This window comes from Coregonus clupeaformis, chromosome 16 (genome assembly GCF_020615455.1).
Source record: "Coregonus clupeaformis isolate EN_2021a chromosome 16, ASM2061545v1, whole genome shotgun sequence".
NCBI classification, from domain to species: Eukaryota; Metazoa; Chordata; class Actinopteri; order Salmoniformes; family Salmonidae; genus Coregonus; species Coregonus clupeaformis.
Window position 1 is genome coordinate 55663749 of NC_059207.1, and position 25834 is coordinate 55689582.

At 43.3% G+C, this 25834-nt stretch overlaps 1 protein-coding gene across 1 annotated transcript; it reads left to right on the forward strand.

The window, feature by feature from the left end:
- Positions 1-734: 734 nt before the first annotated feature.
- fbxw8 (F-box and WD repeat domain containing 8) lies at positions 735-25731 on the forward strand. The gene is made up of 11 exons (XM_041901662.2): positions 735-1317; positions 1416-1520; positions 1683-1847; positions 2035-2123; positions 4724-4881; positions 5178-5374; positions 5695-5925; positions 16678-16805; positions 23183-23356; positions 23714-23830; positions 25552-25731. Exons 1-11 carry the CDS (start codon positions 868-870, stop codon positions 25715-25717), a joined length of 1980 nt encoding a protein of 659 aa, XP_041757596.1. The 5' UTR covers positions 735-867; the 3' UTR covers positions 25718-25731.
- Positions 25732-25834: the final 103 nt, after the last annotated feature.

Here is a 25834-nt window from a genome sequence, read left to right on the forward strand (position 1 = left end):
CATGGTGAGGGTCCTTGGGCACAGACCATCAAGTCGCGGGGTAGAGGCAGAGGCTCGTCTATCGGGAGCCAGCACATCTTCTCTAAAAATCACGTTATCTACTTTATATGTCCCCTTCTCTGATCTGCTCTTATAGAAAAGTATCCTCTTTACTGTCCGTATCAGATCTGGACTGTGTTTCCTCTCTCTCTCTCTCTCTCTCTCTCTCTCTCTCTCTCTCTCTCTCTCTCTCTCTCTCTCTCTCTCTCTCTCTCTCTCTCTCTCTCTTTCTCTCTCTCTCGCTCTCTCTCCTTCTCTCTCTGTGTTATTCATGATTAAAGAGTCACATGGTGTGAGGGGTTTACATCATATTTTCCCAAAAGAGAGAGGTAATCATTAACTCTTAAAAAACCGTCGTGTCATCTTATCTGACGAGCCTTTTGTTTGATAGGATGGACGAATAGTGATGTCTAATTGGATAATCATAGAATTTAATATAATAAGTACAATACCGTTTTGAGAGTAGGCTACTGTACCTAGAAATTGTACACAATCGGAATTATTATGTTATTTCATAATTATGTATTTTCATGTCAATCTTATTAATTGTACCAGTTATTCTATTTTTAAATGAAATATTGTAATAATCCACCACAGTCCGGAACACCTATAATAAACCATGAGGAATTGAACATCGCGGAACGATTCGATCGCAAAGTCTCTCTAGTCGGACAGTTTTTGTTGCAGGACTTTAGTGTTTGTTTTAGTTTTAGCATGAGCTAGGTAAGTTACCTAGCCAGCTACTAACAATTTAACCCTACCAATTTGTCATTTTGTCTAAAAATAACAAGTCAACGATATATGTTGTTGTAACTATGTTAGAAAAACATGGCAGAAGACGAGCTTCAGGCGTTCAGAGAGCATTGGAAGCAAGAACTGACGAATAAAAACGAGGCATTTTCGAACTGTAACGTTACTGGTCAACCAAGTCGAGAAGACTCTAAATTAAAACGATATTTTGAAGATTTTGGTCAGAACAGAAGTGAACCAGAAAAAAGACAGGATTCAACATCACAGGGGAGCAGTAAGGGAGGACAGGATGCAGTTTTGTCTGCAGCAAAAACTCCAAAGGAGGACCAACCCGAGTATGTGTCGATAGCTGAGGGCTTGCTGGATGGAAGGACCAGTCCCTTGTTGGAGAGGATTCAGGAGGAGAGGACTCAAAGGAAGAGACAATACCACAGTCTGACAAACGCCTGTAACACCTCCGCCCAACAACAACCTCAGAGGAAAATAAACAAGGGGGACAAATTAGTGGATCAATTCATTCAAGACCTGGTAAGATGATGATGGTGATGATGCTAGTCTTTGTGAGGTAGCCTACCACTAGACATTGTGTGGATCTCGATTTCAGTGGTATTTTGCTATTTTTGCAGAATGAGACAAATGACATTCCCTTCTTTGACATTGAGTTGCCCTACGAGTTAGCCCTGAAGATCTTCCAGTACCTCAGTCGGACAGAGCTGGGGCGATGTGCTCAGGTAAACTATGATTATCAATCACATAAAACTCATAGATGACTCTGTTGTCACTTGAAACATAGGTCTGAATATTGACCTTACACTGTTTAGTTCAACCTACTCTGATGTACAGTAAATTATGATCAATGAGTATTAATTATAGCCTCTCCGATACTTCCACAGGTGAGCAAGGCGTGGGGGGTCCTGGCGGAGGATGAGGTGCTATGGTTTAGGATGTGTCTGAAGGAGGGTTATCACCACGGTGCCTCTGTCTCTGACTCCCCCTGCTGGAAGAGCACATTACGAGACTGCAGGAACTCTGAGAACACTGTGCGCTCCAACTGGAAGGTAGGGGTTCAGTTAGATAGGTGTGTGTGTTAACTAAATGCATTTCTGAGATGACACTTTGGCAACACTTCACCTGAAGTTGCTCTTATACCCATCTGACTGTACAGTATTAACTGTAGCAACAACATTGTAATTACATAGGGACGTCTAGAAACTAAACGTTTTGTGTGTCTCTTCCTACTCCTAGAATCGTGTTGGATCAGTCAGCCAACTGCAGTACGAGCTGGGGAAAGTATTGTGTGATGTCAGTTCCTGTGACAGCTATGTTGTTGCTGGGTAATATATAATATAACCTGTTTTTATTAGGGATGGGCACGTTTAATCGAATATCCAGATATCCAAACAGACGTTAGTATTCCAACACTTTTTGAATGCTTATTTTAACAATGAAAAAGCTTGATCTGAATTTAAATTGTCCAGGTTACATTGTTACACACAAGGATATATCATGACATTTGAAATGCCTAATTTAATAAAACAACAAACTTTAGAATGTAGTGTTTATGTATGGCACATTAAGCTACTGCTGCTTCAGCCATCACGTGGCTTTGATAGAACATTATTTACAGTTTCACACTGTAAATGTAGCTTACAGTTCTGAGGACGTACAGCGTGATTGTTTTCTTTTCAAGCTAATTTTCTCTCTCATGCGCTATGGGTTATGGGTTGTGTTTTATAATGAAGGGCATTTTACTATCATAGTGCATTTAGCCCTCCGGCCAGCCCTGACAACGGTATGGTATTTTCCCCCACTTGAAATAACGATTAGCCTACAGGCGCGCACCAATGCAGGGCCCACAAGACCTGACACAGATGCAAAATACTCACCAGAAAGCTTTTATTTAATTTATTTTTTCAGAATCAGTTCAACATCAGACTTGTCTTCCACTGTTGCTATTAGCCTAGTCTACTGTTAGCCAAAAACTACCGATATAGTACCCTGAAAACAACTGCACACTGTCTGCTGTTGTGGCATGTTGCATCATTCTGATTGGTCAAGAGAGTAGAGCAAAAATAGTTTTTGTTGTTGGAACTTAGACTATCTGGATTCCGGAAAAAACAAACATGATATTATTTTAATAGTGAAATCATTTAAAATGCCCGTCCCTAGTTTTTAGTGTCAGGAGGGGCAAGCAGCTGTGGTGATCAGTACGTTTTCAGCCCCATAAAGGTAGATCGATAGAAATTGTGCTGCTGTACTGACTTTGTACTAAAAGAGATGCACCATTAGTCTTTTTTTCTCAAACTCTTTTAATTCAATCTGTTGTGGATATATATATTTTTTTAATGTCCTGGTGTGGATTCTCACTGTTTTATGAAGTAAGCTACTTAAACTGACTGGGCCCATTGTATGGAGGACGATTGCGTGACTTGAGTACTCAGCAGCTGAAATGAATCTGGTAAACGTTGTATCAGGAGGCTGGGGCCCAGGGGATGGTCTGATTTAAATTCTCCCCTGGCCCCGATGAACTCTGAGGCTGTGTCCCAAATGGCTTCCTATTCCCTACATAGATATCGCACTGCTTTTGACCAGAGCCCCTATCGGCCCTGGTCAAAAGTAGTGATCTATATATATATATATTTTAAAGAATAGGGTGCCGTTTGGGCCTCAGCCTCAGAGTACACAGACAATAGAGGCAGAGGGCTGCCTGCTGCTGCAAATTCTTTCTACCTAAATCTATTCCCACCTAGAGATTTGGATCACTGATTTTCTAAGATACTCATTGTAGAGTTTAGCATCACTTTGAAATTGGGATCCTTGTTTAACCAGGGTTGCGTTTTAGTGGACATTTTGTAATGACACATAATGTAATATTTCTCTCATTTTTATACAGTATCTTGTAGATGCATTGATGAAGCAGAACTGTAGGTTGTTATCTTGCTTGGAATTGATATGTCAGAAGTTTCCAGAGATTATTTGGGTGAGGAAAAGTGCCAGCTGAGACCTTCATTTCTCCTGTTGATTCTTGGCTGAAAGATTATACACTAATTATGTAGAGTGTGCGCCTGTTGTTATCTAGTGTTTTAGCCCCCTTTCCCCCTCTCTATCTGTCTCTCTGTCTCTTGTTTCCTCATGTTGGGATACGGATGCTGAGTGGAGTAGGTGGTACAGTAGCTAGCCGATGTGGTTTAAGTTAATGAGGGGGATGGAAGCTAGCTATCGTACCGTGTTATTTGTGCCACAGTGTTGTTAGTAGCTAGATAGCTGAAAGGGTTTATCCGGCAGCCCTTTGGTGCCACTCTCTGTGGTTGTCAGTCTGCAGCTCTCTCCAGCTGCCCAGCTCAGCACGAGTCCTGAACCACATCCTGGCTCCAGCACCAGAGAGGGCCACTGTCTGTCTGAGGGAGCCCAGGGCAGCTGGTGCTGGGGTATATGGCTGGGCCTGGGGTGGCGTGTCTCAGTGGCTCGTCCCAGGCCGGCTGTGAAGGACTCAGCTGCCACCATACCCACCCCCTGGAAAGGCTGTGTTATCTCTGCCATGCCTCCAATTGACTGAGACTCACAGATACTCACAACACATTTGAACCACATCACCACCCACCCATTTACAGTCACACAGACATCTACTCATATTCACATAATAATGCACGGATGGTTACCATGGTTCACAGTTAACATATCGAATAGGAAAAATTAAGACGCATCCTCATGCTTCTTAGGTTGCGTTTAGACAGGCAGCCCAGTTCTGATATTTTTTCCACTAATTAGTATTTTGACCAATTACATCAGATATTTTAACATCCAATATATTTCAGAAAACCAATTAGTGAAAAAAAAGATCAGAATTGGGCTGCTTGTCTAAACACAGCCTTAGACATGCTGGTCATTTCAAAATTAAATGTAGCGTCCCTTACATAGTTTTTTGTCCCCTCAGGTACACATCAGGGGACGTGAGACTGTGGGACACCCTCCACTGGGACTCTGCAGCCTCCTTCCTGAAGCCCAGCCCCCTGACGGCAGACGTCACCCCCAGACCTCACGTCAGTCACGTCCGGGTCAACAACACTGTGGCTGTGGCTGCCTACGACGATGGTGAGTGAGGGTCCTCAACTCTGCAGTCAACTTTGCGGCTATTCCACTGGCTAGCCTTCCAGTTTAGGGCAGTGAAAAGGAGCGCCACCTGTTGGTCGTGGTCTTCGAAAGAAGTGCCGGTTTTGAGAGGTATAATAACCCTGGTGCCTCTGTTAGAAGGCATGATAATGACCGGCAGGAGGCAGATATACAGTTCACACTTTATTACCAAGTTCCACTAAGGTGTATGGACACATGGATGGCCACACTGAGAAGTCTTTGGATACAGGTTAACTGTCTATTCTGCTCCTGTGTAGGATGTGTGGATGTGTGGAGCACAGAGACGGGACAGGAGCCCGTCCACCACTTCCAGATCCCTGGGAGGGTCCACGCCCTGGCTCTGAGCCTGGAGAGCCCCACCTTGGCTACTGCTGCTGGGCTAGACATCCGGCTGGACCAGCCTGATGACAGGGGCTACTGGAGGACCCTCTGCCAGGCCACGCTGCCCAAACCTGTGAGTCTACCTCGCTCTCTTTCTGTCTTTCTGTCTCTCTGTCTGTCTCTCTGATTTGTCTGGAAAAGCACCATCAGCTTCATCATTTTAATGAGGATTATGATAGAATTCCCTGTAGCAATGATAGGGTGTCTACATTGATCTAGTGTGCTGTTGTGATTTCAATTCCAACCCTCTGTCACAGTCAATCCATTATACCATTAACAGTGCAATTGGACTTTTCATATGGGAGCTACTTTAGACGTCTCACTCCTTGTGACAGTAGTCAGCAGGCTGAATACATTTGTTATAACTTGTTCTAACAGAGGCTCTGGTCCCAGGTGGAGTCTATGGTGGTGGTGCCAGGGGCCGTGGGGCGAGGAGGGGACAGTGGCCCCCTGGTGGCCCTGTCTGCTGGGGATACGGTGTACCTGCTGGCCCCTGAGGACTTGGAGCCCCGGGTGCTCCACACCGTCTACGGCCACCCCATCACCTGTCTGGATGCCTCGGCCTCTCACGCTGCCCTGGGGGTCAAGAGCTGTGGCTGGGCAATGAACGATGGAGGCAACAAGGTGGGTGCATCAACAGTGTACTAAAACAGTCTTTTTACATGGTCCTATTGATCAGGGCACAACTTTGCAAATAAAGATAAGGTAGACAGACCCCTTCAGTTCCAGGCTGTTTTCCACAAATCTTCTTTTGATGCCTAATGAGTCAACCCAGCTGTGACTTTTGTTCCACTGTCCCTGGAGTTGGGAACATGGTTATATTGAGGTAGGTATGCCAAAGCAATGCGCAAAGCCAATACTGAAGCCCACACCATTATGTTTCTGAGCACTCAACACATTTGGACGGCTACAAATTGGCCAATCTTGAATTAGGCTTTTACTGATGTTACTATAGGGTTGAATTTAAGCCCGAAATGAATTGCAACCCTATTATGTCACCTGAAACCTGCATCTCTCTGAGTCTGAGTAACAATACAACTGAGTGTATTTAGAGTCTCTGGAACCCCAATGGGGTGGTGCACCCCAGCTTGGGGAACCTGGGACAGAAATGGGTCCACCCGCTGGGGATTGTGGGCATAGAAATAGCTGAACTACTCCTACTGGGTATTGTTCCTAATTACTGTATTATTTACTCTCTTAACGCACAAACTCACTCACACACACATACACACACATACTAAACAAGTTTAGTCTCTTGTTCCCAAAGAAGCTGCTGTTTGCATCTATTAATGTCTTGTATCTTAGGACTCTGCTCCTAACTGAGGCTCGTGCTCTTACTTATCCCTCTGCAGATTACATACCCAGGAGACAAAAGTTGCTCAGGGATCAGGTTTGGGCATCATAAGTAAATTGTCATGCTTTTCAGTGTATTTCAAGACAAATCTTTGCAAGGAGATGTTTTTTTCCTGTGTTTTGTGACAAAAGGAATATCTCACTGTTTCAAAACCCCACTTACTTAAAAACCTCAGTCTGTCTCTCTCCTCTAAAAGTTGTATGTTTTGTTTAGGCACCTATACTGGTACTTAAGTAATTAGTCAAGTGACTAGGGACCGGTCCCAAATGGAGCCTCTCTCTGTTGGTTAGACAGGTCTTTGGCAGACTCTCCCCCTGACATCATTACAATGTTCTCATTGCTGATGATGTTATATTAGCCCTACCGCACCACATAGTCAAATTCAAATTCAATCAAATTTGATTTATAAAGCCATTTTTACATCAGCAGATGTCACAAAGTGCTATACAGAAACCCAGCCTAAAACCTCAAACAGCAAGCAATGCAGATGTAGAAGCACGGTGGCTAGGAAAAACTCCATAGGAAGAAACCTAGAGAGGAACCAGGCTCTGAGGGGTGGCCAGTCCCATTCTGGCTGTGCCGGGTGGAGATTATGACAGGACATGGCCATTAAGGCCAGATTTTTCTCCAAGAAGTTCAAACGTTCATAGATGACCAGCAGGGTCAAATAATAATCACAGTGGTTGTAGAGGTTGCAACAGGTCAGTACATCAGGAGTAAATGTCACTTGGCTTTTCATAGCTGGGCATTTAGAGGTTGAAATAGCAGGTGCGGTAGAGAGAGTTGAAAACAGCAGGTCTGGGACAAGGTAGAACGTCCGGTGAACAGGTCAGGGTTCCATAGCCGCAGGCAGAAGAGTGGAAACTGGAGCAGCAGCACGACCAGGTGGACTCGGGACAGCAAGGAGTCATCAGGCCAGGTAGTCCTGAGGCATGGTCCTAGGGCTCAGGTCCTCCGGGATATGAGAGAGAGAGGGAGAGAGAGAGCGAACGAATGAACGAACATAGACTGTTGCAGCATAGATACTGGAGGCTGAGACTGGGGGGGGGTCGGGAGACACTGTGGCCCCGTTCGACGATACCCCCGAACAGGGCCGAGTACAGCCCACAAAGATCTCCTCCACTGCACGAGCCCGAGGGGCCAACAAACCGGACAGGAAGATCACGTCAGTGACTCAACCCACTCAAGTGATGCACCCCTCCTAGGGACGGCATGGAAAGCAACATTAAGCCAGTGACTAAGCCCCCGTAATAGGGTCAGAGGCAGAGAATCCCAATGGAGAGACAGGAACCGGCCAGGCAGAGACAGCAAGTGTGGTTTGCTGCTCCTGTGCCTTTCTGTTCACCTTCGCACACCTGGGCCAGACTACACTCAATCATAGGACCTTCTGAAGAGATGAGTCTTCAGTAAATACTTAAAAGTCAAGACAGAGTCTGTGTCTCTCACATGGCTAGGCAGACCATTCCATAAAAATTGAGCTCTATAGGAGAAAGCCCTGCCTCCAGCTGTTTGCTTAGAAATTCTAGGGACAATAAGGAGGCCTGCGTCTTGTGACCGTAGTGTACGTGTAGGTATGTACGGCAGGACCAAATCGGAGAGATGGGTAGGAGCAAGCCCATGTAATGCTTTGTAGGTTAGCAGTAAAACCTTGAAATCAGCCCTAGCCTTAACAGGAAGCCAGTGTAGAGAGGCTAGCACTGGAGGAATATGATCAAATTTTTTGGTTCTAGTCAAGATTGTAGCAGTTGTGTTTAGCACTAACTGAAGTTTATTTAGTGCTTTATCCAGGTAGCCGGAGAGTCAAGCATTGCAGTAGTCTAATCTTGAAGTGACAAAAGCATGGATTAGCTTTTCTGCATCATTTTTGGACAAAACGTTTCAGATTTTTGCAATGTTACGAAGATGGAAAAAAGCTGTCCTTGAAATATTCTTGATACGTTTGTCAAAAGAGAGATTTACATTTACATTTACATTTTACGTCATTTAGCAGACGCTCTTATCCAGAGCGACTTACAGTTAGTGAATACATTTTTTTTTTATCCTGGCCCCCCATGGGAATCGAACCCGCAACCCTGGCGTTGCAAACGCCATGCTCTATCAACTGCTCTACATCCCTGCCGGCCATTCCCTCCCCTACCCTGGACGACGCTGGGCCAATTGTGCGACGCCCATGAGTCTCCCGGTCGCGGCCGGCTGCGACAGAGCCTGGATTCGAACCAGGATCTCTAGTGGCACAGTTAGCAATGCGATGCAGTGCCTTAGACCACTGCGCCACTCAGGAGTACAAGAGATCAGGGTCCAGAGTAACGCTGAGGTCCTTCACATTTTTTTGAGACGACTACAAGCGTCAAGATTAATTGTCAGCTCCAACAGAAGATCCCTTTGTTTCTTGGGACCTAGAACTAGCATCTAGTTTTGTCCGAGTTTAAAAGTAAGAAATTTGCCGCCATCCACTTCCTTATGTCTGAAACACAGGCTTCCAGGGTAGGCAATTTTGGGGCTTCACCATGTTTCATCGAAATGTAGAGCTGTGTGTCGTCCGCGTAGCAATGAAAGTTAACATTGTGTTTCCGAATGATGTCACCAAGAGGTAAAATATATAGTGAAAACAATAGTGGTCCTAAAACGGAACCTTGAGGAACACCGAAACGGACAATTGATTTGTCAGAGGACAAACCATCCACAGAGACAAACTGATATCTTTCCGACAGATAAGATCTAAACCAGGCAATAACTTGTCCGTGTAGACCAATTAAGGTTTCCAATCTCTCCAAAAGAATGTGGTGATCGATGGTGTCAAAAGCAGCACTAAGGTCTAGGAGCACGAGGACAGATGCAGAGCGTTGGTCTGACGCCATTAAAAGGTAATTTACCACCTTCACGAGTGCGGTCTCAGTGCTATGATGGGGTCTAAAACCAGACTGAAGCGTTTCGTATACATTTTTTGTCTTCAGGAAGGCAGTAAGTTGCTGCACAACAGCTTTTTCAATTTTTGGGGGGAGGAATGGGAGATTCGATAAAGGACGATAGTTTCTTACATTTTCTGGGTCAAGGTTTGGCTTTTTCAAGAGAGGCTTTATTACTGTCACTTTTAGTGAGTTTGGTACACATACAGTGGATAGGGAGCCATTTATTATGTTCAACATAGGAGGGCCAAGCACAGGAAATAGCTATTTCAGTAGTTTAGTTGGAATAGGGTCCAGTATGCAGCTTGAAGGTTTAGAGGCCATGACTATTTTCATGAATGTGTCAAGAGATATAGGATTTAAAAATACTTGAGTGTCTCCATTGATCCTAGGTCCTGGCAGTTTCGTGCAGACTCAGGACAGCTGAGCTTTGGAGAAATACACAGATTCAAAGAGGAGTCCGTAATTTGCTTTCTAATGATCATGATCTTTTCGTCGAAGTTCATGAATTCATCACTGCTGAAGTGAAAGGCATCCTCTCTTGGGGAATGCTGCTTTTTAGTTAGCTTTGCGACAGTATCAAATAGACATTTTATGATTGTTCTTATTGTCCTCAATTAGGTTGGAAAAATAGGATAATCGAGCTGCAGTGAGGGCTCTTCGATATTGCTCTGTACTTTCTTTCCAAGCTAGTAGGAAGACTTCCAGTTTGGTGGAGCGCCATTTCCGTTCCAATTTTCTGGAGGCTTGCTTCAGGGCTCAGGTATTTTCTGTATACCAGGGAGCTAGTTTCTTGTGACAAATGTTTTTTGTTTTTAGGGGTGCGACTGCATCTAGGGTATTACGCAAAGTTAAATTTAGATCCTCAGTTAGGTCGTTAACTGATTTTTGTACTCTGACGTCCTTGAGTAGGTGGAGGGAGTCTGGAAGGGCCTCTAGGAATCTTTGGGTTGTCCGAGAATTTATAGCACGGCTTTTGATGGTCCTTGGTTGGGGTCTGAGCAGATTATTTATTGCGATTGCAAACGTAATTTTACATTTACATTTAAGTCATTTAGCAGACGCTCTTATCCAGAGCGACTTACAAATTGGTGCATTCAACTTAGGATAGCCAGTGGGACAACCACCCAATTTTTTTCCAGGGTTATGAGATATTTTTTTTTTTAGATCCACAATATTTATTTCACGGGACAAAACTAGATCTAGGGTATGACTGTGGCAATGAGTAGGTCCGGAGACATGTTGGACAAAACCCACTGAGACAATGATGGCTCCGAAAGCGAAAGAGTGGGTCTGTGGACTTTTCCATGAATATTATCTGCCATGACTACAAGGTCCGATAGGAATTCAGGGAACTCAGTGAGGAACTCTGTATACGGCCCAGGAGGCCTGTAAACAGTAGCTATAAAAAGTGATTGAGTAGGCTGCATAGATCAAATCAAATTTTATTGGTCACATGTGCCGAATACAACAGATGCAGACATTACAGTGAAATGCTTACTTACAGCCCTTAACCAACAGTGCATTTATTTTAACAAAAAAGTAAAAATAAAACAACAACAAAAAAAGTGTAGAGAAAAAAAGAGCAGAAGTAAGATAAAATAACAGTAGGGAGGCTATATATACAGGGGGTACGTGCAGAGTCAATGTGCGGGGGCACCGACTAGTTGAGATAGTTGAAGTAATATGTACATGTGGGTATAGTTAAAGTGACTATGCATAAATAATTAACAGAGTAGCAGCAGCGTAAAAGGATGGGGTGGGGGGCAGTGCAAATAGTCTGGGTAGCCATGATTAGCTGTTCAGGAGTCTTATGGCTTGGGGGTAAAAGCTGTTGAGAAGTCTTTTGGACCTAGACTTGGCACTCCGGTACCGCTTGCCGTGCGGTAGCAGGGAGAACAGTCTATGACTAGGGTGGCTGGAGTCTTTGACAATTTTGAGGGCCTTCCTCTGACACCGCCTGGTATAGAGGTCCTGGATGGCAGGAAGCTTTCATTACTAGATTTCATTACTAGAAGCTCAAAAGATGAAAACGCAGTCATTTTGGGGGGGGGTAAATTGACATCTGCTATCGTAAATCTCCGCCTTTGCGGGATGCGCGGGGGATATGGTCACTAGTGTAACCAGGAGTAGAGGCCTCATTTAACACAGTAAATTCATCAGGCTTAAGCCATGTTTCAGTCAGGCCAATCACATCAAGATTATGATCAGTGATAAGTTCATTGACCATAACTTCCTTGGAAGTGAGGGATCTAACATTAAGTAGCCCTATTTTGAGATGTGAGATATCACAATCTCTTTCAATAATGACAGGAATGTAGGAGGTCTTTATTCCAGTGAGATTGCTAAGGCGAACACCACCATGTTTAGTTTTGCTCAACCTAGATCGAGGCACAGACATGGTCTCAATGGGGATAGCTGAGCTGACTATACATAATGGACCTTCGAGAAAGTTTGAGGGATAACTTTGCTGCAGTGCTTCCTCTCAAGGTTACAGCTAAACTGATCTCCCATGGGCAGATTCTGCGTGTAGACTGAAGAATCTGCCGGGACTGAATGGGATGCGTGAGATAACGAGCTACATTAGTTCAGTTTTGGGGGTTTTCATCACTGGTTATTTGGACGTATCAGGATTGGGCGAAGGCGGTGCTTCTACTGCTTTGCCTCGAGTGCTTCGCGCATGTGCCCACACGGATCGGAAAGGGGGGGGGGCCTTTTTGCCGGAACTATCTATTTCTAACACGTATGAACTCAGAAGTTGATCACGCAGCAGACCAAATTACACTCGATTTTACTTCCGGGTTAACAGATATTACAGCTAAACTAAACCATATTATGAACTGGAGTTCTTCTTCTACAATCAAGAGAGACGTCATATAGCCTGCCAGCTCCGGCACACATTTTGATGGTGTGTCTTTCTGTCCAAAATAGTGTCGGCTACTTGAATAGTTTCACTATCCTATCAAATATTCTAAGGAAACATTTCAAATTTTTTATATTTTATATGGTAGTGATCATGTATTAGATTGAGCATTGAGTTTTCTTTTGTTTCCTTCCTCCACTATAGACCTAGCTAGCTCATCTTCACTAAATTATGCCAATTCATGATTGTCACGTTTTCCCTTCACTAATTAAACGTACAAAATTAAACATTTTAATCTGCTTTAACAAGTCTATCGGTTTCATAGTGTTTCTGACAGCATTTTCCTACTGCGAAGAGGGAAGTAAGAATTGCCAACTGGCGAGGCAGAATGTGTTATATGCTATTTAATGAGAAGACATATGCCTAATTAAAAGCTGTCAAAGAAATGGAGGTGGCATCCAGACATGTTATCTCTCTCTTTTCACACTGAAAAGTGAATCATCACTACGATTGGTTGCTTTTCTATTAGCTAAATGTTTTAGATGAATTGTGACATGAATTGTCTTTGTTATCCAGGTCAAACAATGTGCCACTCTTCTCTTGTCTGTCTGTCCGTTGGCCTTTCCTGTCTCTCTTTTACATGTGCCTGTTGCTAAGTGTCTATGTCTGTGTCTTATGTCTATATCTGTGTCTTGTTCATGACTCTGTCTATTGGCCTGTCTATGTCTGTCTGGTGTCTGCGAGAGTCGGCCAGTCAGCTAGCAGAGTCAGTCTCCAGGTCCTCATTACTACTTCCTCTCCCATGCCAGGGGACCTGCACCCCCAACTCCCCAATCCCTTCCCTGCTAGTGGACCTGGGGGTCTGGACATCTGCTCAGCTGCTCTCTACTGGGCTCCTGTTGCCCTGTACCCTCCGGCCACCCAGATAGAGCTGGTAAAACCACCAGCGGCACGGCTTATAGACCTAACACAGAACACAACCATTACATAGATTACACAGAACAGAACCATTACGTACACTGAGTGTACAGAACATTAGGAACACCTTCCTAATATTGAGTTGCACCCCCTTTTGCCCTCAGTACAGCCTCAATTCGTGGGGCATGGACTCTACAAGGTGTCGAAAGCGTTCCACAGGGATGCCGGCCCATGTCGACTCCAATACTTCCCACAGTTGTGTCAAGTTGGCTGAATGTCTTTTGGGTAGTGGAGTATTCTTGATACACAGGGCAAACTGTTGATCGTAAAAAACCCAGCAGTGTTGTAGTTCTTGACCCACTCAAACCGTTGCTCTTGGCACCTACTACCATATCCCATTCAAAGGCACTTACTGTAAATCTTTTGTCTTGCCCATTCACCCTCTGAATGGCACACAAACACAATCCATGTCTCAATTGTCATCCTTCTTTAACCTGTCTCCTCCCCTTCATCTATACTGATTGAAGTGTATTTAATAGGTGACATCAATAAGGGATCATAGCTTTCACCTGGATTCACCTGGTCATTCTATGTAATGTAAAGAGCAGGTGTTCCTACTGTTTTGTACACTCAGTGTATATTTGTTCAGGGGAAAGTGTGACCTGTTCCGTTAGGATCTATTTGTCGTTTAGATCAGTGGTCTTGATTAACTTCTGACGTTGCTTTGTAGGCATATCTTCAAACTCTGTGAGCGTAATTTATGTCCATGTCAGTGTCTGTTTAGTAGTCTGTAGATCAACTTGTGTTTAAAAGCATTAGCTTAAAGCTCCCATGCAGTCTTTGTGATTTATGTTTTTAAATCATCACTTTGTGTGTTTATTTAATGAAAATAACTCCAAAATATATTTGTAATAATTTATTTCCCTGAGCCTCCTTTGGTCCAGTCTATGTGGGCGTTAGGAAAGAAATGTGAAGATATTTACATACACAGCCCTGATTGGCTGATAGGATGGTCCAGAGCCCACCCCCTTACCCAGATTAACAGTCATTGATCTATTATAATCAAATCACATTGTGACGTCATGATGTTGGCCAAAAGTTCCATCCCGTCTGAAGAGGCTGAAATTCCAGGATTTTTTTCCCAAACAGCTCTTACACAAAAATGGCATTATCATCAATTTCAGAGTGTTATTTCGACCTCATAGTGTGGAAATATCATTCGAAAAAATATAGGAAAATCACATTTAAACAATGCACCTGAAAGTCTAATGCAACATGAACTCATCAACTCATTGCGTTATTTGACAATAGACAAGGGACGTTTGTGTTTATTTTCCAAACAAAGGGAGTGCGTTAGGACAAATGATAGATTAGTGGTTTCTTTTTTTCTAACCCACTAGGAGTCTATCAGGCACAGTAACCTGATGACTGCTGTAGCCAAGCCATGATTCCTTTCATCAACACATGCTGAAGCGCCCCTTTAACTGCTTGGACATTAGCTTCAAACTGCCCTCACAGCTCCTCCACATAATAGCTGGTTTGGGCTGCTTTTTAATCAAACCTCCTCCCAAAAACGGTGATGATTCATCGAAAAAAAAAAAGGCATGCAGGCAGACAGCCCCCTTACCTCTCCTTCCCTTTCCTCCTACCCCCCAGTCCAAATCCCATAAAGCTGTCCTTTCAAAGTCCTGTGTGTGTCTGTCCGTCCGTCTGTGTGTCCTGTGTGTGATTTTTTGGCTTGCTCCGCTTAGGGCCGTCTCACAATTTAAGGCTGTGTGGCCCAAATAGGAGACACAAAACAGCTGGCACCTTCTCAAGCCTTCCATCATGCTGCCTGCTCTCTTTCCTCTTCATCTCTATCTCTCTTTCCCTCTCTCTTACGCACTCTCTTTCTTCTCTTCCCCTTCTCTCTCTTTTGTTCCTCTCCCCACTCTCTCTCTCTTATCCATCTCTCTCTCTCATCCTTTGTTTAATGTCTTTATCTATCGCCTCTATTCATTCACCCCGCTGCCTGACCGTCGGCTAGAATGTTTAATGTTGTTTTGAAAGGGAACAGCTCCAGCCACTAATTGACCAATTATAGCACAGCCAGATGACATCATTTTAAGCATTTTAAAAGGTTTTTGTTATGGAACTGGAGGGAACACAATACATTGTTCTATTTGAATTAATAGGGATGTTTGTGGGTCAATTTCCCTCCTATCATTGTCAAACTTGTTTTAATTTAGCTTTGCAATACTGCATTCTTAGCTAAATCTATTTGCAAAGAAAAGGTAGTGTTTATGATTATTGACATGGAACCATTGCATTTCTTTTAGATGATCTTAATTTCCCCACTTTTGAGCATTCTTCTATGTTCACTCATTCATCCTGATAACCTGTTGGTATTGATCCAAGCACTGTGCTTGGCTCTCCACATACCCACCTGAAAACAGTCTAGTATATGTTACAAAGCATTTTCTTCTGCCTGTTAACAGCACAGAGATGAATTCCTTTGTAAATGTGAGGTGAAGGAAAGTGTTGGGATGAGTCTAGGAGATCAACCAGACAGACAGCAGACAAGTGTTAGTGATTCTCAGAGGGCTTTTAACTCAGCACACTTCTGAAAGGCATCTTGGGAGATTCATAATCGCATGCATAATTCAGTAGCTCTCAGACTTTGCCAATAGTGCTGTGTTTATTAGGGTGTGTTGGTGTTAGCGCTGGGACGATAAACCTAAGATTGTCGACACCGACTGAACCGACCACTTATCGTGGACATTTTGCTGATATTGTTCATTACGATAAGAAGCCTATACTGGAGAAATGTGAAGTTTCAAATGAAAGAAGCCTGCTAATATGGGTGATTGTTAATGGAACAATTGATAGCTACAACATTCAAAGTAATAGTAGTTGCCTAGTTTTAAGGTAATATAAAAAAATGATAACTGGTTCACATTAATGTTATAAACGTATCTTTCTAGTTATTGTTATCGTGATAATTCAGTCAATATATCGTGATATGGATTTTGTCCATATCGCCCAGCCAACTGTGTGCGTGACTAGGAAGTTGTGAAGATCAACTTGTCTTTACTGCTTTAAGTCTGATGCTGTTTCTGGATTTAGAGGACATTATTACTATTTACTCTGCTGTATCCACTACTGAATGACTCACTCAATAGCATTTTATCTGCTCATATGCAGGTGTTGTCTAACTCTTCCTGCAGTGTTCAGGGATGAATAAATATGTCTGTAGCCATTGCCAAATAACTCTCTGTTTCTATGTGTTGCCTCTGATGCTAACTTTTGCAACAGTAGTGAATGAGTCTTAACTGTGTTGGTGTGTGTGTGTTCAGATCCAGGTGTACAGCCTAGAGACGGGCCAGTCGGAGATGTCTGTGGGGAACTCAGCGGGAGACTTCTCCTGTGTCAACCTGAGAGACAGCCCTCCTCACATGCTCGTCTGTGGAAACAAAGATAGGAGGTAAGGGACTGTATGTGTCACCACACCAGCTGCGTACACACACACACACACACACACACACACACACACACACACACACACACACACACACACACACACACTATGGTGTTAAAATCTGTCTCACATGCTTTTGTCTGACAAGTTTGAGCACCACCGTAGTGACTGTGGCTCCCTTGGGTTTACCTTCCAGGTTGAAGTCAGATACAATATCTGTTTATCACAACACAATATTCCTTAACACACAATTACAACTGATTAGGAATAATGGAACGTGGAGGTAGAAATCACAGCGTACTTATAGGGAGGGGGATCAGGTGTTTGCAAAGTTGTGAAAAGAAAAGCAAATTTTCACACCTCCACTGGGAGGGAGGGAGGGAGGGAGGGAGGGAGGGAGAGAGGGAGAGAGGGAGAGAGAGACTAATTAATGATTAGAAGTGAAATACTGGACTCTGTGGAGAGGGAGGCAGCGAGCGTCAGTCGGGGTGGACTGTGTTTTCTGCAGCCAGCCCATCACCTGGGGGTATTTGTGAGGGAGACAGCGGGGTGGCAGATGATGGCAGCCTCCACACTGCTGTCCAGTGGCCTCGCCATTCAGCTGCTGTACACACACACGCCGCATCTGCAATCTGGCCGTCAGTATGGGGAAAGAAAGACACAAAAGAGAGTCATTCTCATCTGCACTTGTCCCTGACAGCGGGGCAGGAGTTGGCAGGTGAAAGCAGAGCACTTTTGGCAGAATCCTTACAAATCAAACTCTTTCACCAAATTCATCAGGCCTTAAGTAGACAGCCAAAAGCGAGGAAAGCATGTGCAGCACTACATCTCGTTGGGCACAGCCATTCTCGTAAGGTACGACCCCCACCTGCAAGAATAACAGACAAAGTAGGAGACTATTACCTTTGTCCCTCTGATTAAGTAGTCTTGTATGTAGTCAGTCGGAGGCCAACTTGGCTGTGACCGTTTTGCCTTGTCTGATGTGCTGTGGGGCGCGAGGGACAAAGGATCACGAGGGAGATGAGAAGGCAGGCAGCAGGTCTGCTCTGTCTGTCCATTAGGATGGCCAAAGGCCAGGGCCTAATGCGTCTCTTCCTCCTCTCCAAATTAGTTGCTCTCTCTCACTCTCATTCTGGAGTTTCCAGGGAGCAAACGAGGGTCCTGATAAGGCCGGGGCTGTCTGGAATACTGCCTGATCATAATTGCCTGGGCCACATCTGAACAAACAGGAAGGATTTTGAGGACTGGGGAGGGAGAGAGGAAGGGATGGAGGGCGGAATGGAGAGAGAGCCAGGGTCGTGCCCAGTGGTCCTGTGCCCATAGGAAATAACAAACCACAACCCTAAAACAAAGAAAAATATCCTGTCTGCTTTGTCTCCTCTATTAGGCTTCATTTCATTGAATCAAGTGTAATTTCAAATGCATTCTGTAGTAAAACGTTCAATAGTTGCCAGTCTAGTTTTAAACGTACCTTTATTGAGCTCAACTGATGTTAAAGGTCCAATGCAGCTATTATCTCAATATCAAATCATTTGTGGGTAACAATGAAACAACAATAAAGCACCTTACTGTTTTCAATTAAAATGTTGAGTAAGAAACAAAAATTGCTTCTTAGCGAAGGGTCAATTGCCCTTTGCTAAGCCCTGCCCCCTTTGGTTACTGTTGCAACCTCAGACAACATTTTCCTGGGAAGCTCCATTCCCAATTCAAACTACTGGAGAAAAACAAACTCACAACGATCTCAAACTGTGTTTTTAATACACAATCAAATTAAACACAGACTACCCCTTGCTAATCAGGAGACTACCAGGTATGTTGTGGTGGACTGTCATTACAATTGCTTCACGGGAACCTGGTACAATGACGTCTGTAGTGTGGCTAGCCACTGGATGGCTGGATGCACTGTCATGCAGTCAAAGCTACTTTTGGAGCTAACTAGTTCTCTCAAGTCGTATCCTGATGTCGACAGCAGATGATAGTCCTATTCATAATATAGCAAACTTAGCTAGCTAACATACATTTAGAGAAAACAAGTTATATTAACTGGCTGGCTAGCTAGCGTTAATAACGTTTGGTGGTCAAAGAGACTGAGCGCTAACTAACCAGCTGAGCTAGCAAACAATGTAACAAAAGTATAATTTCAGATTTGAAAAATACTCCAACAGGCTCTGCATTTCAGGAATCACAGTAGCAAGTACCCCAGGTACACTGTTTAAACAATTTAGCTATTTAAACAATTTAAGCAATTTTTTTTATGAAAACTCTCAGTTTTGCCATAGCTCTCATTGGCTTTCATGCATTTGAAACGTGAGCGTGTCGGACTCGACGACAGTTGCTATCCATTGGATCGCTGCGATTGGTTGCCCAAAATTCTGGGGCGGGGCTTAGCGAAGGGTCAATTTCTCAAGCAATCATTTTGTTAGGACTGTCTGGGAGTAGTCTGAGTGGGGAGGGGAAAACCGAAAATTTGCTGTTATTGGCAGAGAGGTTTGGAACTCTATTTCTTATTGGTCTATTAACTAATTTACCGCCTGGTGATGTCACCATGGAAGGCCAAAACTCCATCCCACCAAAACAGGCTGACATTTCTGGCACTTTTCAAACAGCTCTTACACTATTTCACAGTATTATTCCAACCTCATAGTGTGGAAATATATATAAAACACAGGACAATCATGTTTTTGAATGCACTGGGCCTTTAAGATGACATGTTAATGTATTTGAGTGTCTAAGGTTCAATGTCATTCTTAATCTGGAGACTAGTCAGGATTGAGGGAAAGATGAACGGAGCAAAGTACAGAGAGATTCTTGATGAAAACCTGCTCCAGAGCGCTCAGGACCTCAGACTGGGGCGAAGGTTTACTTTCCAATAGGACAACGACCCTAAGCACACAGCCAAGACAATGCAGGAGTGGCTTCAGGACAAGTCTCTGAATGTCCTTGAGTGGCCCAGCCAGAGCCCGGACTTGAACCCGATCAAACATCTCTGGAGATACCTGAAAATAGCTGTGCAGCGAAGCTCCCCATCCAACCTTCATAGCTTGAGAGGATCTGCAGAAAAGAATGGGAGAAACTCCCCAAATACAGGTGTGCCAAGCTTGTAGCGTCATACCCAAGAAGACTTGAGGCTGCAATCGCTGCCAAAGGTGCTTCAACAAAGTACTGAGTAAAGGGTCTGAATACTTATGTCAATGTGATATTTCAGAATGTATATTTGTTGGTAATTTCTACCCCCTTTTTCTTCCCAATTTCGTGATTACGATCTTGTCTCATCGCTGCAACTCCCCAACGGGCTTGGGAGAGGTGAAGGTCGAGTCATGCGTCTTCCGAAACATGACCTGCCAAACCGCGCTTCTTAACACCAGCTCGCTTAACCCGGAAGCCAGCCAATGTGTCGGAGGAAACACTGTTCAACTGACAACCGAAGTCAGCCTGCAGGCGCCCGGCCCGCCAAACCCTCCCCTAACCCGGACGACGCTGGGCCAGTTGTGTGCCGCCCTATGGGCGTCCCGGTCACGCCGGGTAATGACAGCCTGGGATCAAATCCCAGGCTGTAGTGACGCTGCAACACTGCGATACAGTGCCTTAGGCCGCTGCGCCACTCGGGAGGCCCACAGATGTTTATTTTTAATACATTTGCAAAAATGTCTAAAACCCTGTTTTTACTTGGTCATAATGGGGTATTGTGTGTAGATTGATGAGGGGGAAAAACAATTGAATCAATTTTAGAATAAGGCTGTAACAAAACAAAATGTGGAAAAAATCAAGGGGTCTGAATACTTTCCGAATGCACTGTATCCAGACAAAGGAACGATTTCCTGTGTCTGTGAAACTTATAGTGGCGCTTGCAATAGCGTATATGAAACTAGAGAATCTAGCGGGTGCAGCAATACTATACTGAACAGAAATATAAACGCAACATGCAACAATTTCAACGATTTTATTGAGTTACAGTTCATATAAGGAAATCAGTCAATTGAAATATATTCATTAGGCTCTAATCAATGGATTTCACATGACTGGGCAGGGGCACAGCCATGGATGGGCCTCTAAAACGACGTTGGAGATGGCTTATGGTAGAGAAATTAACATTAAATTATCTGGTAACAGCTCTGGTGAACATTCCTGCAGTCAGCATGACAACTGCACGCCCCCTCAAAACTTGAGGCGTCTGTGGCACTGTGTTGTGACACAACTGCACATTTTAGTGGCCTTTTATTGTCACAAGGTGCACCCATGTAATGATCATGCTGTTTAATCAGCTTCTTGATAAATCACAACTGTCAGGTGGATGGATTATCTTGGCAATGGAGAAATGCTCACTAACAGGGATGTAAACAAATTTGTGCACAACATTTTAGAGAAATAAAAAAAATGTTAAGTGTTTTTTTTTAGCTCATAAAACATGGGACCAACACTTTACATGTTGCGTTTTTGTTCAGTGTAGTTTCATCTCGCTGTCATATTCTCAGCTGGAATTAGAGCTCTCAACATGAAAAAATACAAAATAATTTCATAGAATTAAACTGACCATTCATATATGATTTTCATATTCTCATAATATTTGTACTATATACTTGAGTTTGTCCTCAAAAGTGAGTACACCTGAGCAATTATATATATATTTTTATCCCAGAAGGTTGAGTTCCAGACCTTTCTAAAACTATGCAACCTTACCAGTTATTGTTTATGGCCATCTCATGAAAAATGATTTACGTTTGGGTATGTCTATTTCGGCAGAAATATAAATGTTGCCCTATCATTCAACTGGCTAGTAGAAAACAAGGATCATGCTGATTTAATGTGAAGTATCTTGTCCACTGGCAGCTCAGTGAAGGCCAGGGCTCGCTCCAAACATTAGATTTGACTGTCAGAGACTGCCAGACAGTAACTTTTAATCCCCTTTGCTAAAGCGCGAGTGCCCATGAAACAACACTACTCAGCAGCCATGTCCATGTCTGTGTCTCAAATGGCACCCTATTCCCTGTATAGTGTACTACTTTTGACCAGGACCCATAGGGCTCTGGTCAAACGTAGTGCACTATGTAGGGAGTAGAGTGCCATTTGTGACACAACCCATGTCTCACCATATGTCTTAGTTACAATGCTAATGCCCATTTAGCTATGCAACCCTGATTCATTTAATTTCTTGAAGCGGAAATTAAATCTGCTCACCCCCAAATAAATTAAATTTCGGTAATGAACTTTTGGAAAGCTTTTTGCATGAAGTCATCCTCCGGCTGCTGTGCGGTGGGACCCAATAAACTAAAGCAGTGATGGCAACAGATGGAGCTGGAGGTCCATGGGGCATTTGTGGCTCGTCAAACCAGATCCAAGAATCGTCCTCTTAGTTTTATTAATGCTACAACAGTGCCGTGTTTAATCAGTTCAAAACATCTTCAATATTTGTATCTTTGGTTCTGTGAGTGAATGAGTGTTATTGGTGGCTAAAGTAATTAAACTTATGTTTATAAGTGGTCTAAAGTAGATGAAGCAGATTAAATCCCCTCAATTCCACCTGGTGTTGGTGTTATTATATTTTTTTTTTTGGGGGGGTAGATCAGCTTAATATTGCAGATAGATTGTAACTTCTATCAATGTAATTGTCTGCATCACTTCCAATCCCCCATGTTTTTTATATATATACTCCCCTTTATTACTTTTCAACCCCGCCATCCTTTCCCTACTTGGGGTAAATTAGTGAACAACAATGCCCAGGCCTCTACTTCCAGCCTATACTTACTATCTACACCTTATGGACACAGTCGATTTTACAATAATTCTATTTGTATTTTTTATTTAAATTTTTTTTGCTCCTGAACTTCTTCTACTCTCAACCTCTCTGTTCATTTTCATGATGTCCATCCGGTTTGCTTCTATATGCCATATCTTTCTAACTGTGCTCTTTCCCAAAAGCTCCCAACATACAACCATATACTTATTATGGATTAGTTATCTTGTTATTATTTGTTGTTATTTGTTATTAGTCCCATCCTTCAACTCCATTGGAGTTGGTGTTTATGCCTGTCTTTGTTGGCCTGTGTCTTCTCTGATCATCGCTTGTAGGTTCTCTGTTGTTGTTTTTGTAATGCATTGTTCTGAGGCACCAAGTTTCCTCTGGTAACCTAGTAAAGATGTAGCCTGAGTGCTGTTCTGTAGGTGCTATAATGCCAACTCCTTGTCACTCATTGTCATGCCATGGCTTGAAAATGACAGCAATAGAGGTGGCAAGAGCACAAACAGATCTGGGACCAGCCTAGTAAAGATGCATCCTTTCATATCTTCAGTAGTGGAGTGAATCGACCACCTTTGTCTGATCTACTTCCTGCAACATCACTTCCTGAGATGAAATGACTACTTGCTTTCGCTGTGTTCTGTTTCAGGGTGAGGGTGTTTGACCTGCGCACCGGCTCCTCTGTGACATCACTGTATGCCCACCACATGGGCGTGACCTCCGTGCAGGCAGACGATTGGAAGATCGTGAGTGGCGGAGGTGAGGGATTGGTCTGCGTCTGGGAGATGAGGATGGGAGCTAAACTGTGGGAGATGCACAACAGGTGGGACAGCAGAGTTATTTCTATTGGTTGTTCATACATCTATTTGTTTGTGCCACAAAAGGAAGGTAGAATACTTACATGTGCTATTCTGTACTTGAAATATCCAAATGTAAGTGTCTTGCCGTTCCTGTCACTTGCAAGTATGCATTGCTAAAATACTCAGCAATACGCAACATTTACCTATCAGGCTGACATTGGCAGCAAACCAAACAGGCGCATCAGTATTGATTGATCCCTTTTCAGCTCCTTAGCGAATGTGTTTGGTGTTCTTTTTTTGTTTTGTGTGTGTGTGTGAGAAATCAAATTGTTAATAATTAAAAATGGTGTTTGTTGTTTCTCCCTCCTGTCTGTTTGCAGGCACCCAGTCAGACATGTGAGATTCAACACTAGCACCCTGGTGACAGCCAACGTCCCAGACGAGAAGTCTCCACGAGGGGCCTGCATCACAGATGACGACCTCACAGCCCACCGCAGGTCCGTAATAACACTACCCCAAATTCTCATTTATACATTTAGAGTTTAGCAAGATACTTGTTTATTCTACTGAAGATTCCAGATTACACAGAGAGCAGTGTCTCCATAGATGTGCCGTCAGAAAGTATTCACACCCCTTGACTTTTTGACATTTGTGTTACAAGGTGAGATTAAAATGGATTTCATGTAAAAAAAAATGTGTCAACGCTGTACACAAAATACTCTGTCAAAGTAGAAAAATGCTAACATTTGTAAAACATTAATGAAAAATAAAACTAATATATCTTGATTACGTAAGTATTCAACTCCCTGATTCAATACATGTTAGGATCACCTTTGGCAGCAATTACAGCTGTAAGTCTTTCTGGGTAAGTCTCTAAGAGCTTTGCACACCTGGATTGTACAAAATTTGCATTATTATAATTCTTCAAGCTCTTTCAAGTTGGTTGTTGATCATTGCTAGACAGACATTTTCAAGTCTTGCCATAAATGTACAGGCGATTTCAGTCAAAACTGTAACTAGACCACTTAGGAACATTCAATGTCATCTTGGTAAGCAACTCCAGTCTATATTTGGCCTTGTGTTTTAGGTTATTGTCCTGCTGAAAGGTGAATTTGTCTCCAAGTGTCTGTTGAAAAGCGGACTGAACCAGGTTTTCCTCTAGGATTTTGCCTGTGCTTAGCTCTATTCCGTTTGTTTTTATCCCCAAAAACTCCCTAGTCCTTGCCGATGACAAGCATACCCATAACATGATGCAGTCACCACCAGGCTTGAAAATATGAAGAGTGGTACTCAGTGATATGTTGTTTTGGATTTGCCCCAAACATAAAGCTTTGTATTCAGGACATGAAGTTAATTTCTTTGCCACATTTTTTGCAGTTTTACTTTAGTGCCTTATTGCAAACAGGATGCATGTTTTGGAATATTTGGATTCTGTACAGGCATCCTTCTTTACACTCTCATTTAAGGTAGTATTGTGGAGTAACTACAATGTTGTTGATCCATCCTCAGTTTTCTCCTATCACAGCCATTGAACTCTGTAACTGTTTTAAAGTCACCATTGGCCTCATGGTGAAATCCATGAGTGGTTTCCGTCCTCTCCGGCAACTGAGAAAGGAAGGATACCTGTATCTTTGTAGTGACTGGGTGTATTGATACACCATCCAAAGTGTAATTAATATCTTCACCATGCTCAAAGGGATATTCAATGTCAGCTATTATTGAATTTTTTTCACCCTTCTTTGCAAGGCATTGGAAAACCTCCCTGGTCTTTGGGGTTGAATCTGTGTTTGAAATTCACTGCTCGACTGAAGGACCTTACAGATAATTGTATGTGTGGGGTACAGAGATGAGGTAGTCGTTCAACTTATTATGTGAGTTGTTAAACACATTTTTACTCCTGAACTTATTTAGGCTTACCGTAGGGGTTGAATACTTATTGACTCAAGACATTTCAGATTTTCATTTTTAATTAATGTAGATTTTTGTTTAAACAATTCCACTTTGACATTATGGGGTATTGTGTGTGTGTGTAGGCCAGTGACACAAAATCTTAATTTAATCCATTTTAAATTCAGGCTGTAACACAACAAAATGTGGAAAAAGTCCAGGGGTGTGAATAATTTCTGAAGGCACTGTACATTCTATTTAATTCTATGAGAGTCTGTTTGTTGTTGTTTTGTTGTTTAACTCCCCTAATTCTTGTGTGTCCACATTACAGACACAGGGGAGTGATTTGCCACTATGACTTCTCAGAGGACTCCACCTCCCAGGACCATGTTCTGCCCATCTGCAGGTCCAACTATGTGGAGTCATCTGGCTACAACTACAACATCGGCCTGGCTGTGCCCTATGACATCCTGTCTGGCTCTCACCCCTCCCACTGACCCTTACCACCAGCCCTTCAGAACCCTACTACTAGTACCACCAGCCCTGCAGACCCCTTCCACCAGCCCTTCAGACCCCTACCACCAGCCCTTCAGACCCCTACCACCAGCCCTTCA